This window comes from Phyllobates terribilis, unplaced genomic scaffold (assembly GCF_046119375.1).
Source record: "Phyllobates terribilis strain yellow unplaced genomic scaffold, ASM4611937v1 Scaffold_1__5_contigs__length_1240528914, whole genome shotgun sequence".
NCBI classification, from domain to species: Eukaryota; Metazoa; Chordata; class Amphibia; order Anura; family Dendrobatidae; genus Phyllobates; species Phyllobates terribilis.
In genome coordinates, this window is record NW_027362761.1 from 499,747,545 (window position 1) to 499,764,858 (window position 17,314).

Here is a 17,314-nt window from a genome sequence, read left to right on the forward strand (position 1 = left end):
TGGAGCCTAACTCCTCTGCTCCCCTCCTGGGCCTTCTTGGTTGGACTCTGCCTGGGGACACAGCCGGTTATAACTCTGCCCCAATCCCCCACATCTCGAGGCCTGAGACCAGGAACAGTGGACCCTAAGCTGGCAGCAGCTTTGTACTGACCTGCCGTCCCAAAGACCCACGACTAAAGACCCGGTTATCAAAATGGCCTCCAGTTATATATGATTCTATTAAGTGCTAAAGTAAAGTGCTCCCTCACTACTTGTTTCCCCCTAACTCCTCCATTCAGGCCTAGGGCAGCACTATAGTGCTTTAGGCCCCCTTCAGAACTGGAGTTGTGTAGTGTTGAGTGTGTGGTTGGGGGGGGGGGGGGGGGGGGGTGGGAGTACTCCATCCTTACCTTGGAGAGGCAATACCACACCTCATGCATTAAGACTTTAGACATGTTACAAAAGAATGCAAAGTTTTATTAAAATGGTAAAAAAAATAAAATCTATTAAGAACATATATTACAGAGTATCAGTTTACATCTTAAGGCAATTTGCTACAGCTACAAGACATTCTTGGCCAAGGTTACCACGAGCTCCCCATTAAGTTGTGGCAGGCAGCTGATCCTCATCTGTTGACTCCTGGCGTATTTGTCTCTGACAGACTGCAAGAAAGGGATTACAAGTTACTGAATAATTTTTATTTAAATAGTGCCAACATATTCTGCAGCACTTTACAATTAAGCGGGGACATGTACAGACATTGAATTCAATGCAAGACAGTTTAAACCGTTAAACACAGGCTGTGTGCACACTAAGCATTTCTGCAGTGGCAATTCCACACTTACAAATGCTTGGTAGAAGGCCTGCCATGTTCCAAAGTGATAATCCGCATGTGCACATGTGGAAATTTTTGCTGCGGATCATTGTGGAAAAATCCACAGCACTACTAATTATTTTGCTTAAACGTGGTGTTTTTTTGCCGCCATTGACTTGCATAATATCCGCATGACTATGTGCACATGCAGCTATTAAGCGATTCAATGTGCAGATGGTACCTGGGTCTGGAGAAGAGGAGACTCATCCAGACCCAGGTACCATAGTACCTGAGAGAAAAAAAAAAAAAAAAACCCACATGTGAATAAACACATCACTTCCGCTTGTTCCTGGCAGGAAAAACACATGTAAAGTCTGCATGCGTTTTTTCTGCCAGGGAGATGCAGAAATGCTCAGGAAAAATCTGGAGCATTTCTGCATCGTGGGCACATAGCCTTACATTAGGATTGAGGTCCTCACTCAAGCTTACAATCCACAATCATATTGTGTAATTTGTTTTATTTCTGCATATGGACTAACAGTAAAGTACCAGTATGCAGGTTACAGTGGATAAGTTCTCTATACAAGGTGGGGCTGGATTCAACTTTAAAAAAAAAAAAAAAAGCCTTTGAAACACTACAACTTTAGGCACCTTGACACAGTGTTAAAGTGTTGCATCTTGGTGTTCACATTACCCAGCTCTGATAAGATGGGTGGAGTGTGGCATTGTTAGCCATACCACACATCTTACTAGTGAGAAATGAAGTAAGATTTGTGGCAAGGCACATGCCACTTGTCAGATGCTCCAGGCTTGGAGGTTCACTCCCCAACCACCCCCCCCCCCCCCCCCCTCCAAATCTGCATTGGCTTCCAGTGCAGCTAGTGGGACACGAGTAGAAAGAGTCAGAGAAGCCCGGCTTTATAGCATGTGCTGGTACATCCTTTTAATGTTGTTTCAGGACCTGTCACCTTGAAGCCACATTAACCAGGTGGCATATAGAAGATAAATGGGGATTTAAGTTAATTGATATTGGTAACTTTATTCTGCTAATGCAAAATTCTATGTAGTTTTAGTTCAATTTTCTCTTAAAGTACCAAAACAAGTCACTTTAGGGAGGAATCCAGCTTTGTACACAATTCTGGTATGGCTTAGTTTTCATTTCAGCACTGAAGAAAAAGTGATATAACTATAGCATGGGTTGATTTGATCACTGCCATGCCAATTTGCACAAAATACAGTTACCATTTTATTTTGCATACACAGCCGTGATGACTTTTTGCATAATGAGCAGCAGTTAATTGGCATCAGGTTTGATGTCTTACATTCTTTGAATCAGAATGCCCAAAATTAACCATGCCAAAAGTGTGGTCAGTTCACAGGACTAGTAAAGTGGTGTGGATGTTGCCATCTGCAAATACCTGGGTGGGGAGGAGAACAAAGCAGTAAAATAAACCAAGGGGACTTGAATATGTCATCACTACATTAATACACTAATTCATGGAGTATCCTGTTGGGTGGTCTCAATTGCCACCTAACACTGAATAGCTGTAGTATGGCAGGCCTTTCACAGGTCTCCAGGGGTCATAGCAACTTAACACCCAATTGCCAATAGGTGGTGTTTTGAAAGAGTGAAAGGTCCTTCAAACTGAATGGGACATGAGCTTCTGACAAATGTTTATTATAGCATAAGAGTGTCCTGCATTAGGCATAAACCTAGATTCCCAGTTTGTTGCCCCTTTCTCTACTTATCTAGTCATGCCCTCTAGTTTTAAATGAGGTCTTAAGGAGGGTTAACAAGATTACTTTTCAGACCAAGCAGACGCTTACTGCACCTCATGGCCAGCAGTTTAGAGTACTGCCCCACTCAGAAGTCTGTTAAGGGACCAGATTAGTCAAGTGAAAGCTTTTTTTGGGTGGGAGAGAAGGGAACATGTTAGTAGGATTTTTACTTGGAGGGCATAAGTAGTAAATTGCCATTATTGCTTGAGCCACATTAGGAAGGTGGGGTACATCACCAGGATGGATATTAGGTTGGGCTGGTGCTAGAAGTGAGATGCAAAATGTGTCCATTACAACTTCTGTACAAACCTCTAGCCCAGACAGCCATAGCTTCTTGACAACTTGTGTGCTTACCATGAACTTTGTGAGCCCTCGGTTAACTTTCAGAACATTCTTTGCCAAGTGTTCCATGACTGGGACCAGAGAACCTTCTGTGTAGACCATGTAATGCTGTAGAGTTGGAGTCTTGTAAAGATAGATAAGCCAGTGAGATTGGATTAGTGTACCATATTGATTTGTGTGACCAGGTGCAACTATTGCATATCAGGACACCTTCAAGCTTTACCAGCTGTATACTGCATCGAGTTCATTTACTTCCATAAAGCATGGAGCTCTGACATTAGCATGCAATCTAGAATTAGGTTATTCTACTTTACAACTGGTAAACTCACCCAGTCACCACCATCAAGAACCTTCTGGGACAGACGGAAAGCTGCCGCTGCCACTTGCGAGGGTGGAAAGTGAACCATGTCATAGTCTAGCATTGCCAGTTCCATCAGATACTTGGCCAATGTGTGCAGTGGGGCTTCCACCTAGAGTTTCAGGACCAGGTGAAAGTTCAGAATACATATGTAGTTACACCAGTTTTATTTTAAGGCATTACATCACTGATGTGTTCTGGATCCTACATCAGTAGGTCGTGTGTCTACATTTTCACTTGCCTCACTAATCTTTGATGCTCTTCTCAAGAAGTGCAGAGGTAGGGGTCTTCCAATATCAAATTTGAGTGCACGGAGGATCTGCATTTCCATGTTCCTGATCTGAGCCTTTGTGTAGGTGTTATCGGTCACAAATGAGAAGTCACCAATTGCTGGGCAATAGATTTCTTCATATTTACATGCAACAAACAAGGCAGTTACTCCAGCTAACTGCAAGAGATTCTTTGCCACACGATTCTCCTATGACATAGTAAATACAAGATATTGCATTATACCCCAGAATTCACTTTAAAGTTGTCCACCATTTTCCCCATTCATGATCAATCCTTCATATGTCTAATTGGTAGGAGGGGGGGGTGCCAATCAGCTGTTCTCGTGTTGGTGGTCAGAACTGCCCTGTCTTCTGATTGTGGCAGGGTTCTGTACATCTGCCTCCCATTGATTTGAGTAGGTGGGTGTGTAGTACACTGCCACTATCAGAAGACAGCAGCTCCACAATCGAGCAGTTACAGCTGGCGGCTGCTGACACCGAGAACAGCTGATCAACGGGGGTGCCGGGTCATCAATGTCTGGTCAAAGACAGACTAGTGGACAAACTAATTATGGTCAGTGGCTACAACTATGAGTTCCGAGATACTAGTGGCACCCACCTCTGATGTCCAAGAGTGAGCAGATTTTGCACTGAGCTGGGGCTCAGCCCTCCAGCTACATTTGTAGGTTACTCATATGTTATGGGAACATTAACACCAGTTCTTACCTGCAAGAAGCGATCCAGAAGAGAAACAGTCATAAACATAGTCTCCTGCAGCAGCTTAAAGCGGATGTGCACTTGCACTAGCCAGTCAACCAGGATAGCCCTCATGTTACCATTGATTTCCTGCCCCTGCAGGTAGTTCATCTTTATTGGTTGTTTAGCCTGTGGAAAGAGACTTACTTAGCATATGCCAAGAAAGAAATGCCAACACAGCCTCCCTGCATAATAAGGATGTGCTTTATAGCCACATCATTGCTTTGGGGCAGCATGCTGGAAGAGCAGAAGCCAAAAGTTGCCTAGACTGCAATATGCCTGTAAAGTACGTTATATAAAGTGTTTCATGGGACCTTAAATTGGTCTGTATGCATATTACCTATAATACAAGTGTAGCACCCTGAGGATTTGGCTGCTACAGGGGTATTGCACCTCAACCCAGAGGTGTGATATTCCACTCCCGGGTAAGGATGGAGTGTGGGACTGAGCTCGGTAGGCTGCATGCACTACACACATCCCATTTCCGGGGAACAGGCCGACGGTACTCCCACTTAGAAATGTGCAGGTACGACCGAGTCTGTTCCTGGCTGGAGTGGGAGGGTGGTGGTACATCCCAAGTAGTGTAGGGGCAGATAGGGGGAGCAGCCTGGGTAAAGATAGGAGCTCATTGGGTGCTGGTCACCTGAGCTCACACATAGAGGGTGTATATAAGGTGGGCACCAACTAAGAACAGGGTCAGTTGCAGAGAGAAAGTCAGCGAGCAGAGGAGAAGAGAGACCCAGAGTGAGAGAGGAGAAGAGAGAGAGACCCAGAGGGGGAAACAGAAGAAAAGGACTCCAAGAACCCAACTTAAATCCCCGGGTGAAGAGTCGGCACAGGGTACCGGAACCCAAGCTGGTGGGGGCAAAAACACTCCCCAGCCAGAGACCGGAGACCGTGGGCAGCGTTTGCCACGGTCACCCACCACATCCACCACGAAGGCATACCACGAGGAGGGTCAGGGAACCCAAGGCCAAGGGTCTCCCAACAGAAGGCCCGAGGGAGCTGGACCTGGGTGGATCAATAGTGGGGACGGCCAGAGAAAGGACAGAAGGAGAGCTCAGGGTCACGCTCCGGACTTATTTGGGAGTTGGCTGGATCCAGAACCTGGTGGACGCAGCACGGCTCGGGAGGTCACTCGAAGCTGGAGTGACCAGAACATCAGCAGTGAGTAAACATCCTAAACTGCATAACCCGACTCTGTCTCTGATTGCCGTCTACACTGCATCACCACAACTCCCATCCTCTGCACCTGATCCCCCTGAGGCTATACCCCTCCCGTTGGGGGTTCTCTCACCAAGCTGCGCACCCACCATCAGCCTCAGCGGACCCTGCTGCAGCGGCGGCCACAGTGACCGCATCACAATGGGTGGCGTAGTCGACACAAAAGAACTCTTAATAACATCTGTAGGACTGCCACATAACACTGAGCTTGACGCCCTGGGCACGGGCCGGGTCACAGCCGCTCAGAGACTACAACCCCCCCATCTGATCCGGTGCCGGGTATTCCCCTCAAAAAGGAATATGTCCCAGGGGGCGCGTCACAAGCATCTACCAAGTTGGTATAAACTAGTTGTCCACTCTACCTAGTTCCACTTTGAAACTTCTGCCATAAGTGTTGGCCAGATGTGCACTGCCTACATGGAGCAGGCACATAAGCTCAGCCCACTATACAGTGCAGCAGGTGCCAGCTAAGATACACTTGGCACCTGATTTGAAGACAGGCATCTATCCCCATTGAGACAGCAGGAGTCAAGAGGCTGGAATTTCTGGTGAGGCCCACATGACTGCAGAGTGCTGATTTGTCATTTCACCTCAACAATCATTTGGAGGAACACCTACCTCATGTTTGTACACTGATTAAGATATACTGCAGTATTAGTGTTGAAGTTACTACATGTTAGAGTCCTCTGGGGGTGGGAAAGTTTATACAAGCCCCTTTTCCATATATAAGGGGAGGAGAGCAGTCAAGTCTGAGGCCAACAGGACCTGGTTGTTCTGGAAATCCATTTTTCTATCAGTTTTACAGCAACCAGTTCATAAGCAACTCCACAGGTACAATGCTGATCAGCACCCACCTCTAGGTCCATCAGATAGCAGTAGATGTCCTTCACATAGTCACTGCAGAGCATGGGGTTGTCAGAGTCCTCTTCATCCACATCCTTTATCTCAAGGAGTGCATCTGAGAAGGCCTGGCTCTGTTCTTCCATAGGAGAAGCCCCAGGTGTTTCCACTGGACTTGGAGAGGCCTGCTAAGAATAAGTATGCCAAGTACTGCTCCCAAGTCAGTCTTAGGCTATGTTCATATGTCCAGTAATCCCATTAAAATGGATTCAGCAGCAATCCATAGGCAAAAAGTTATGCAGACACACCTTTGTCAGTTTACACAAGTACTGACGACAGTTACTTTAACATTGAAATTTATGTTAAAATGGATCTGTTAGCCATCTATTCTCTCATTTAAAGTGGATCTTTTTTTTTTTCTTCTTCCCTCTTCTTACTGGATCAGTTTTAAATAGATGATTACTTGAAAGTTCACATGTCCAGTAGTATGTTATTTTTCCACCTTCAGTAAGCAAAAACAGATCTGTTTCAAATGGGAGAATGGATGGATAATTAATGGATTTTCCATAGACTTCAGTGTAAAAAAAAAAATAAATTATATATAACCTAAATTTGTTCTTAAACAGGCAAAAATAAGTTGTACCTGCACAACTTTTGCCAAGATTGCTACTGGATGATTACTTGACATGTGAACATAGCATTAGACCCAACATATGGTAAAGATTTACACTAAACCGGAAGGTAAACTGACCATTTTAAAGCCATGCTCAGTTCATTGAGTTTGTCAGGCACCAACAGTCGTGTTAGCAGCACCATGGTATGACTGATATGAATGGAAGTCATGGAGGTGTGACCAGAGCCTTAAAGCCATTAAATTTAGTCTGTCAAATGTCATGATCGAAACTATACATTAAATAGATCTTAAACCTGATGAGGCTGTGTACCTACTCTGAAAATATATCTTAATGGTTAAACACTATTTGAAAGGATAAACTTAGAGGGGTTTTCTAATCTACAAGATCCGATCCCAATATTAAGTAGGTGTAATAAACATTAGAAAATACCACCAATTAGAAATGTAGTGAAGTATTTTTCACTCACTGTGCCACTTACCTCATGTGCAGGCAATACAGGACCCTAGGTATCTGCGGTTACGACCACTAGCAGCTAGCTAACTGTCACTATCAGTGGATGTAACCATGATACCTAAGGTCCTGCAACTGCAAAGCCTGCACTTGAGGAAAGACATAGCAAATCAAAACTGCTACACTACATTTCTAATTGTTAGTATTGGCTAATATTATACCTACAGCATATTGGGATAGGATCTTGGAGATGGGAATACCCCTTTAAGTTTAGGTCATAAAAGAATAAAACTAAGGCCATGTTCCCACAAGTAGCTTTTATTGCACTTAAATACTACGTTTGGCATCTGTACTTGCACTGACCCAAATCCTATTTATGATGAATAAAAATGTCATTTTGAGATATCACTGCACTTAGTTACTGGAAGAAAAAAAAATTCTATTATGTCACAAAATTACAAATCCTGCAAAAAGGCTATATTGATGGAAAAGTAAAAGTTATGGTTCTTGGAAGGGAAAAAAAAGTTGCTTTGGAGTGAAGGGGTTAAATTAGGCTACTTTTGTTTAGTGTAGTGTCTGATTGGAGTGCCATGCAAAAAGCTGCCTTGACATGTGGGGATTACATGCATTTCCACCATGCAAACATGTTTTTTTTACCGGCAGAATTTCTGTATCTAATGCAAGTCTATGGAGAATTTCACAGAAAACTTTACCGGCAAGAAAAATTGACCAGCTGTGGATTTGAAAGAAATGCAACACAGGTGAGTTTATGCAGCACTAAGAAGCTCAGTGGGCATGAGATTTCTAGAACTGCAAGAAAAAAAAAACAAAAAAAAAAAAACAACGCACTAGAAGCTCATTGTGGGAGTGTAGCCTAATGCAGAGGAAAATATTCTCTCAGTTGACAGCTCCTCAATCCTGCTGTCAAGACTTCAAGCCTGAGAGCTGTAGCATCTACTGGGCAGTGTGTAGAGCTGCTCCAGTTTATGATCAGCACATACTAGATCTCCTGTCCAGGGGACAAGGCACAAGTCACTTAAGATGAGTACAGAAAACAGCAGGGCCCACAGCTACCACATTTCCCTGCCTATTTTATCACAGGAGTGAGTTTCTGCCACATTCAAAGTTCTGTGAGCTCATAAATCAGGTCAGTGATGTGGGCGCTGTAGCAGCTGCTTAGCTTACTGACTTTATTGATGAGCTCACAGGACTAGAGACATAACAGAAACTAACTTGTTATAAACCAGGCAGGGAAATCTGTTCCATCACAAACACCTATGAGCCCCTACTGTTAACCATGAACAAAGTTCTAAAATTGATAAAAACCTGTTCATGTTTTGTCATTTAGTGCACTGGCTTAAAACTGAAAAGTTTGTTGAGCCATTAGAAGCCAAACTCTTGCCCAGCAGTACTAGTGCGGCACACTCCACCTACAATGAGTAAAAGGCAAAAACACTTACCATCTTTTCCTCCTCCTTAGAGGCTTCTATAAATGGTGGTTTCACTACCTTCTCAGTAACGTTGCTTTGAGGACCCTTAACTTCCTACAAGGACAGTTAATGCAGGGATAGAATGTCAGCATTTATATAGTTATTCCCATATTAATAGAGCACTTGTCAGTTTAGTTGGTGGAAGTCAATGTTTAGGACCTGGTCCAGCAGCAATGTTAGTTATCTGTGGCCTTTGTATGAAGCCCGGTCAATGGCCTCTGCAGCTCCTCTTGATTAGCTGGTGTGGAACAACATTGCACTGGCTAAGCAAGGGGAGTGGAGGATGCCATTAGGCAAGAGGCTGTTCTCAGGGATCAGTGGACCAGGTCCTGTGAATCTATTCACACCAGTACGGTTTAATAAGAGAACACTCAGTTTACAGCTTTTTGCCAAGGAGACCGACCACAGTCTACTATAAGCATTGCTCTAAAGCCAGCCATGATTAGGAGGCAGCTGTGCACCAGCGATCCCAGCCAGGTTCAACAGCGCTTGTTTTACCGCTCATTAGAAAACAGCTTGGAAGCATCATGTTCTGCTGTCTAGCAGTGGTAGCCAGACTAACCAAAGATGTTGAGACCGTAAAGTAGTAAAAATTAAATGAAAGTTAACACAACATGTGAACATAAACTGACTGTGCAGCTACTGGGCTATTACAGTACCCCAAAAACAAACTTAAAATATGAAGGGGGAGGGTTGGGAGTCAATTTCAATAAGCAGACACTTGGGCATGAAGTCTGACAGCCATTGCTCTACACCATGACTTCACAATGCAAAATCAGGACAGTACTGAACATAGCAAACCTCATTCCATCTGGATTGAGGCCTGCAGGTCTGGGATAATACAGCAGGTGAGATGCAGTTCCTGGGAAGACAGGGGCCCAAGAAAAGTTATTAGCACATGGATATTGACTTCATGCTCCAAATTAGTAATCACAGGTCCTTACACCAACTCTGAAGTCTTCAAGGACAACTCATGAAGTAATCTAGTGCATGCGCTGTAGGATTAAGGCCATGTTCACACTAGGCATTTTAGCCTTTCATGCAAATTTTCAGCTGCATTTTATAGTACCAGCAAAGTCTGAGAAATGGTTTGTCTCATTAGTATATTGTGCTTTGCAGCATGTCACTTTCAGCATTTTACACCCACTGAAATTAATGGGTGCTGGAAGAGGAAAAAAAAAAAAAAAAAAAAAAAAGTGAACATAGCCATCAGGTTTTGCTGCTTTTTTAGTGAAAAAAAAAAAAGCAAGTGCAATATGTGAAACTAGTTTGCGATTACCATTTTGTCTGTCACCTGAGATGGCAGTTTAGATTAGAACAGTTTAATTAAATTAGTGATGCCTACAATATAAACATCAGCTGAGCTAGATGCGAGATTGAACAATACATGTGGCCCACGGAGGGGTGAAATGGAACACTGATCAACTCAATGGCAGACCATAGTGTGAAAATTGTGTCCTACAAACAATGCGCTGTCAATATCTTAGAAAAGCTATTCCTGGGCAATTCACCTCCACCTGCTGTTAGTTACAATTCTCATTAACATGGTTTCAAATAAGTCTTGCATTGGTGACTTGTGTTCAGGTGGAAACAAAGCTGAACTTTGAGATCCTGAAAGACACATCAAGACCTGCAATTGACAGCTTCTTTCCTGCCAAGAGATCAAGTTTTTGCAGCAGAAAAACACACTGAACATACACCTAGTGTGAACATAGCCTAAAGCATTTAAATAACTGAAGACTCCCAGTGGTCATGGTCACCACCCCCCTTACCTTCTTCACAGCCATTTTAGGTTTCATGCAGTTTCCAATATCACCCAGAGCATTTCTTTGCCGCTGTCTGGTAGTCGCCTTCTTCCCAGCGACTGCAGCAGCAATGTTCGCATTAATACGCATGCTCTGGAAACAACAAGGCAGAAATAGTCAGGTGTCCAGACTGTTCTTCAGCAAATTAAGTGTCATAGTTGTAATGTGGGAATATAGGGGGACCATGTAATTTAATCAGCATAAGTCCCCCCCCCCCCCAAAGTTTTTTTTTCGTCTTTTTTTTTTTTATATAAAGTTTTCAGGAGGGGGTGGGGGGGGGGGGGGGTCATACAATGACATGCCTCCACAAACCATGAAGAAACCAGCAATCCAAATCCCATAAAACAGCAGCACAAAGTGGAATTTACCTATAACCAGACAACATGCAAGTAACTTAACCCTTGCACCCACCAGAGCCCTTCCACTTACCCTGGTCATCACAGCTGCCATCTATACACCCTCACACAAAAGCTCTCCTCACAGCACACAATCTGCTGACTGCTTCCTCTCTGTGATTTAAATCCTGGAGGCTGGCAGGAGATTGGCCAGGAGACCATCAGTAAGCAGCTGCTGCAATTCATGTCTGATTTCTAGCCAGGATTGGGGCTCATTCACATGATCGTATTTTTGGTCCGGGTGCTGTCTGTTGAAATAACGGACCACACTCGGACCATTGTTATTCAGTGGCACAGTGCAGATGAGACTTTTTTTTTCTCGCTGACTGAACTTGTGTGAGAAAAATAGTGCAGCGTGCTCTGGTTTCTTCTATAAATCAGATGAGAATCGCACATTCAAGTCTGGGTGCGTAAAAAAAATCAGATGCCATAAAGAGCCATAGTATAGCAAGTGCAATTCTGTTGCATAGGAAACTGGAAATGATTAATAACTGCTAGTGTAAAAAAATCAGACAAGTGAGAAAAAAATGGTCCCACTTTTCTGGATGAAATTCTAAACAATTTTTTATATGCTCGTGTGAACCTACCCTAAGGCCACGGCCCCACTATCAGTATTTGATCAGTATTCGGTCAGTATTTTTTCCCAGGAGTAGGAGCCAAAACCAGGTGAGGAACAATCAGAGAAAAGGTATAAGACTATGTGCCCACGATGCAGAAATGCTCCGGATTTTTCCTGAGCGTTTCTGCATCTCCCTGGCAGAAAAAATGCATGCGGATTGTACATGTGGATTGTACATGCGGATTGTACATGCGTTTTTCCTGCCAGGGACATGCGGATGTGAAGCGTTCTTCACATGCATTTCCGCATGCGGGTTGACAAGAGCTTTCCAAGCGATTTTAGCATCACTTGGAAAGTGCTTGACAACTTGGTCACACTATATAAATCCATGCAAACGGCATGCATTTATATAGTGTGACCCGAGAGAATGCCAAAAAATAAAAAATAAATATATACTTACCTTCTGATGGCCCCCGGTGTCCTTGTCTCGGCTTGCCGGCAGCTCCCGGTAGATTTAAGGACCTGCCAACGTCAGCGTTCGCGTGACCCGTCACATGACTAAATGACGTCACCGCAGGTCCTTGAGTCCACCGCGAGCTGCCGGCAAGCCGAGACAAGGACGCCGGGGGCCATCAGAAGGTAAGTATACCGTATATTTATTTTTTATTTTATTATTTCTTTTACAGGTTCTATGGTACCCGGGTCCGGAGGAGAGTCTCCTCTTCTCCAAACCCGGGTACCATCCGCACATTGAAACACATGGAATCCGCATGTACAGATCCAGTGATGCAGATTCCATGCGTTCCAATGCAAGTCAATGGCGGCAAAAATGCTGTGCTACCGCAAAATAATTGGTAGTGCTGCAGATTTTTCCGCAATGATAATCCGCTGTGGAAATTTCCGCAGCATGTGCACAGCACATGCGGATTATCATTGGGGAACATGGCAGACCTTCTACCAAGCGTTTTTTAAGCGTTTTTTGCAGTGGAATTACCGCTGCGGAAACGCTTAAAAAACGCATAGTGGGCACACAGCCTAATAGAAACAAGTCACCAATTCTGCATTTATCACCCACTCCTGGTTTTGGCTCCCACTGCTGAAAAAAAATACTGATAGAATACTGACCAAATACTGATAGTGGAGCCATGGCCTTAGGTAAAGACTATAGGGCCGATCCATCAAAGTGTTTACACCAGAAAACTGGCATAAAACATTTTGAAAAGTAAAAAGATTTTTGCGTAGCATAAAGTTGTGCAAAAGTTTTGTAAGTTTTGGTGTTTTCATGCCAGTTTTGGGCAGCTCTTCCAAAATAGGTGGAGCTGGGGTGCAATGGTGTATCTCAACTCACCCATCAGTTTCATCAAAAGGGGCAGCGTTTCTTATTCCAGAAATGTTACTCCAGTCCCCGGGGTGAGACGCACGGAGTCGCAAAACACTGATAGATCCCCAAATTCATTAATGAATTTGCCACAAATTATTTCTGCGTGCCCCTCATTAAGCCTTTAACCATTTTTTCAACTTTTTAGCTCAAAAAGTCACAAAATCCTTTAAAAGTCGCCAAATTGAAAAATCCACCAGAAATATTACTCTAGGCAAATGTTTTTTTTCCTTTAACCCCTTACCGAAATCTGCCGAATATGTACGGCGCAAGTCAGTAGCAGGTGTATGGAGCGGACTCACAGGGTGTGCTCGCCCCATACTCAGCAAATAATGGCTGTGTGTTATAGCCAGGACCTGCTTCTAACAACCAGTAGTCTCCGCGATTGTTAACCTGTTAAATGCAGCTGTCAAATTCTGACAGCAGTATTTACAGCGGGCTGGCATGACAGCAGGGGGCCTGTTGAAGACCTCCATACTTGTCATCACAGAGCTCCTTTGAAACCCTGCCTGTAGCTGGGCTTGATTGGAGACCGTGATTTTTACCATATGCAGCAATGCTGTGGTATTGCTGCCTATAGCATAAGCGATCAGACGATCGCAAGTTATAGTACCCTAAGGGGACTAACAAGAACAGTGAAAAGTGAAAAAAAATTCTAAAAAATATGGAAACAAAAATTCATAAAAGTTCAAATCATCACCCTTATCCCCCATTAAAAATAAAGATAATAAAAATAAAAAAATACACATGAGGTATCGCCGCTTTCAGAAAAGTTCGATCTATCAAAATATAAAAATAATTAACCCAATCAGTAAACTCCATAAGTGGAAAAAATTACAAAAAACTACAAAATTAAATTTTTTTGGTCGCTGCAATACCACAAAAACTGCTGTAACAAGTGATCTAAACATCATATATATTTCAAAATAGTATCAATTAAAACTTTGTCTCACCTCCTAAAAAATAAGCCCTCACACAGCTCCATTGACCGAAAAATGAAAACGTTACGGGTCTCGGAAAATGGTGACACAACTGAAGATGTTTGGTATTGCCGAAAATGTAATGATGATCAGAATCATATTGCGAGGTCAATTTTACCACACAATGTAGACTGTAACAACAATTCCCAAAAATCAAGGTCAGAATTGCGTTTTTTTTTCGTTATTTCATCGCACTTGGAATTTTGTTCCCGTTTTCCAGTACATTATGTGGTAAAATGAACCGTGTCATTCAAAAGTACAACTCATCCTGCAAAAAATAAGCCCTCACATGTCTATGTGAACACAAAAATAAAAAAAGTTATGGTTGTGGGAAGAAGGGGAGGAAAAAACGAAAACGCAAATTGGTAGAATTGGAAAGAGGTTAACCATTTTTGAGACTTGTTTAGCGCAAAAAGTTGCACTAAAATAACTGTCGTACATAAAATCTCTCCTGGGGGACTGGAGTTTGTCTACAGTAGCGAACTAAAGAAAAAAAACCAGAACAAATAAAGTGTTTTGTCTTTTTTTTGTTTTCACCATATTCATCGTTCTAATTGCACCTCTTTTAAAGTCACTTTTTTATATGTTCGTCTATTTTTTTTTCAGTTTGCCACTGTGGACAAAGTTTAGGTTTTCCAGATGTACGGTATTTGCCTGATTTTTCATCTTTTGTCACAAATGTACTCCAATCCTCTTCTCTAGAGTGATTTTATACATGTCTAAAACTTTGGTGCAAATTTAGCAACAGTTTTTCATTAAAAACTTCGCAAAACAGGCTAATTTTTGTAATATTTTGTGTAAAATTCATGTACTGTGTGAGCCATGTTGATATATTTATAAGACAGAAGTAAAGAGAATTTTTAATTTTGTACAAAATGAATAAACATGTGCGCTAAATTAAAAAAAATTAAGCCAAAATGGGAACGAATGCCCTAAGACAAAAAAAAAGGTTAATTTAAAATAAACAGAAATGATGAATCAGGCCCTTCTTTTTTGTTGTGTGGTGTTTTCGTTGGCATTTTCTGCTCCAAATTCTTTAAAATGGAGCACGCGATTTGTTGAATGTTGTACAGAATCAAAGAAGTTCCTTTTTTTGTCCTTTACGTTTTTGCGCAATTTTACAGAATAATGTTGAATGAGCTTTAAAAATGTTATACGGTAGTCTTCAACTATGCAAAAATAAAATTACATTTTGTATTCCAGTAGGTACAATTGCGCATTTTGCAAGATTTTGAAAAGTCGTAAATGATGAATTAGGTTAAAACATCTGGATAACCAAACCCACGTCCACATTGTGAAACAAAAAAACAGATGAGACCAAGCAAATAAAGTCAGCTTAAAGGGAACCTGTTACATCCAGAAATTCTATTTAGCTGCAGGTATAGGGTCAATCTAGAGCTTTAAAATCATGCTAGGTTGCCCTACTGGAGCAGCGGCTACAGGGAGAAAATGAGTTTATTATCTCCCTCCTCTCTCCGGCTGCTCACTTCAGGTTATCGGAGCAGTGCAGGGGGTGGTTACAGTCATCACTCATTATACAATGAGGGCAGCTGTAATAACTCCCCAACACTTTGATTGACAGCTTGCTCTACTCGTAAATGCTGCAAGAATACTACAGAAGAGGATATACCAGGGATTGATTACAACACGCTCACCAGTGGCGTAACTAGAGTCTGATGGGCTATGGTACAGGATATGGACTGGAGCCCCCGCTGATATAGATATGTGGTCCATCCTGGTATATATGTCCCTCATTTTAAAGATTTAAAGAGAAGCTGTCATTTGTCATAAATATGTATATGTAGCCTTCAGTTTATAGATGCCTCTCCATTACTAACCCATGGGCTTCATGTCAGCTGCCAATACAAGCCTGACATGAACCCCAATCCTATTACCCTACTTGCGACCAGACCAGGGCAAGTGGGAAGAGCCTAGGATAAGTGCCATATTTGGCTGAGGGCTGATGTTATTAGCCTTGGAGAGGGCTACTATCCATGGCCACTTCCCTGGCTATTAATATCAACCCACAGCTTTTTGGCTAGCCTTTGCTGGTTGGATTTTATAGGGGAACCCTACTTAAAAAATTTTCTGGGGTCCCCTGTAAACTAGCTAGTAAACGGTAATCAAACAGCTGTGAGCTGTTATTAATAATCAGGGAACATGTTGGCCTAAAGGCCCCTTCCTAGGCTACTAATATCAGCCTACATCTGTCTGTTTAGCCTTTGTTAGTTAGTGAATATAAGGGGGACCCCACAACAATTTTTTGGGGGGGTCTCCCCAATAGTAGCCAGTAAAGGATAAGCAAACAGAATATTCTGGGAACGGACCAATAGCCCTAAAGGTTCCCAGGCTATTAATATCAGATGACAGCTGTTTGCTTAGCCTTTACTGGATATTATATGTGAGACCCCCCCAAAAAATTGATGTGGGGTCCCCCCTATACTCACTAACCAGCAAAGGCTAAAAATACATCTGCGGGCTGATATTAATAACTCCTGTGAACTTTCTCATGGCAGCTCAGCGCTAGACACTGCAGGAGCGATCACGCAATTATCGCTGATCAGAGCCCGTGTTTCCCGTTCTGACACGCAGATGACAGCGCAGGAAACACCTGATGTTCGGGTTGCCGACCCCGAACAGTAACACAGGCTTCCTGAGGAAGTCCATGTTCGGGGTCCATGCCTGAACACTAGGTGTTCGGTATCGACCCTGAACTTTACTGTTCGGGTTCGCCCATCTCTAGTCATTGCTTTAAGTATAGAGAGCAGCGGCGGTAACCCGCGCCCCCAGCACTGACTGATACTGGATCTGCATTGGCGCCGGCTATCAGTCATGACCGGGGCCACGGTTAGAGCCACTGCTCTGTATGCTCAGAGCAGTGACTGAACCAGCACAGCCCCCAAGACTGAAATCAGAATGCTGCCAGGGAGAATAAAGTTCATTTTCTCCCCGCAGCGTTCAGGTAAGTGCGGGCGATGAGCAGGTTAATAATGCTATTAACCTGCAGATTAACCCCCAGATATGCAGGCAATAGCGTTTTTTCTAGTGACAGGTTCCCTTTAGTGATGAGTGAACGTACTCAGATAAGGAGTTATCTGAGCACGCTCGGGTGCTAACCGAGTATCTTAGCAGTGCTCGAAAAATAGGTTCAGGTCGCCGCAGCTGCATGTCTCGCAGCTGTTAGACAGCCGCAACATATACAGGGATTTCCCAACAAACAGGCAATCCCTGCTTGTGTTCCAGCTGTCGAACAGCCGCAGA

General features: G+C 43.2%; 1 protein-coding gene across 1 annotated transcript in view; it reads right to left on the reverse strand.

Annotated features, from left to right (window-relative positions):
* Window positions 1-521: 521 nt before the first annotated feature.
* Window positions 522-17,314, reverse strand: part of CCNB1 (cyclin B1) — a 29,171-nt gene continuing 12,378 nt past the window's right edge. Inside the window, exons 2-9 of the mRNA XM_073655054.1 lie at window positions 10,709-10,834; window positions 8,907-8,990; window positions 6,376-6,549; window positions 4,268-4,426; window positions 3,514-3,750; window positions 3,244-3,384; window positions 2,927-3,037; window positions 522-641 (exon numbers count right to left, since the gene is read on the reverse strand). Coding sequence (XP_073511155.1) covers window positions 540-641; window positions 2,927-3,037; window positions 3,244-3,384; window positions 3,514-3,750; window positions 4,268-4,426; window positions 6,376-6,549; window positions 8,907-8,990; window positions 10,709-10,831 — 1,131 coding nt within the window. The 5' untranslated portion in view covers window positions 10,832-10,834 and the 3' untranslated portion in view covers window positions 522-539. The remainder of the gene's footprint in view (window positions 642-2,926; window positions 3,038-3,243; window positions 3,385-3,513; window positions 3,751-4,267; window positions 4,427-6,375; window positions 6,550-8,906; window positions 8,991-10,708; window positions 10,835-17,314) is intronic.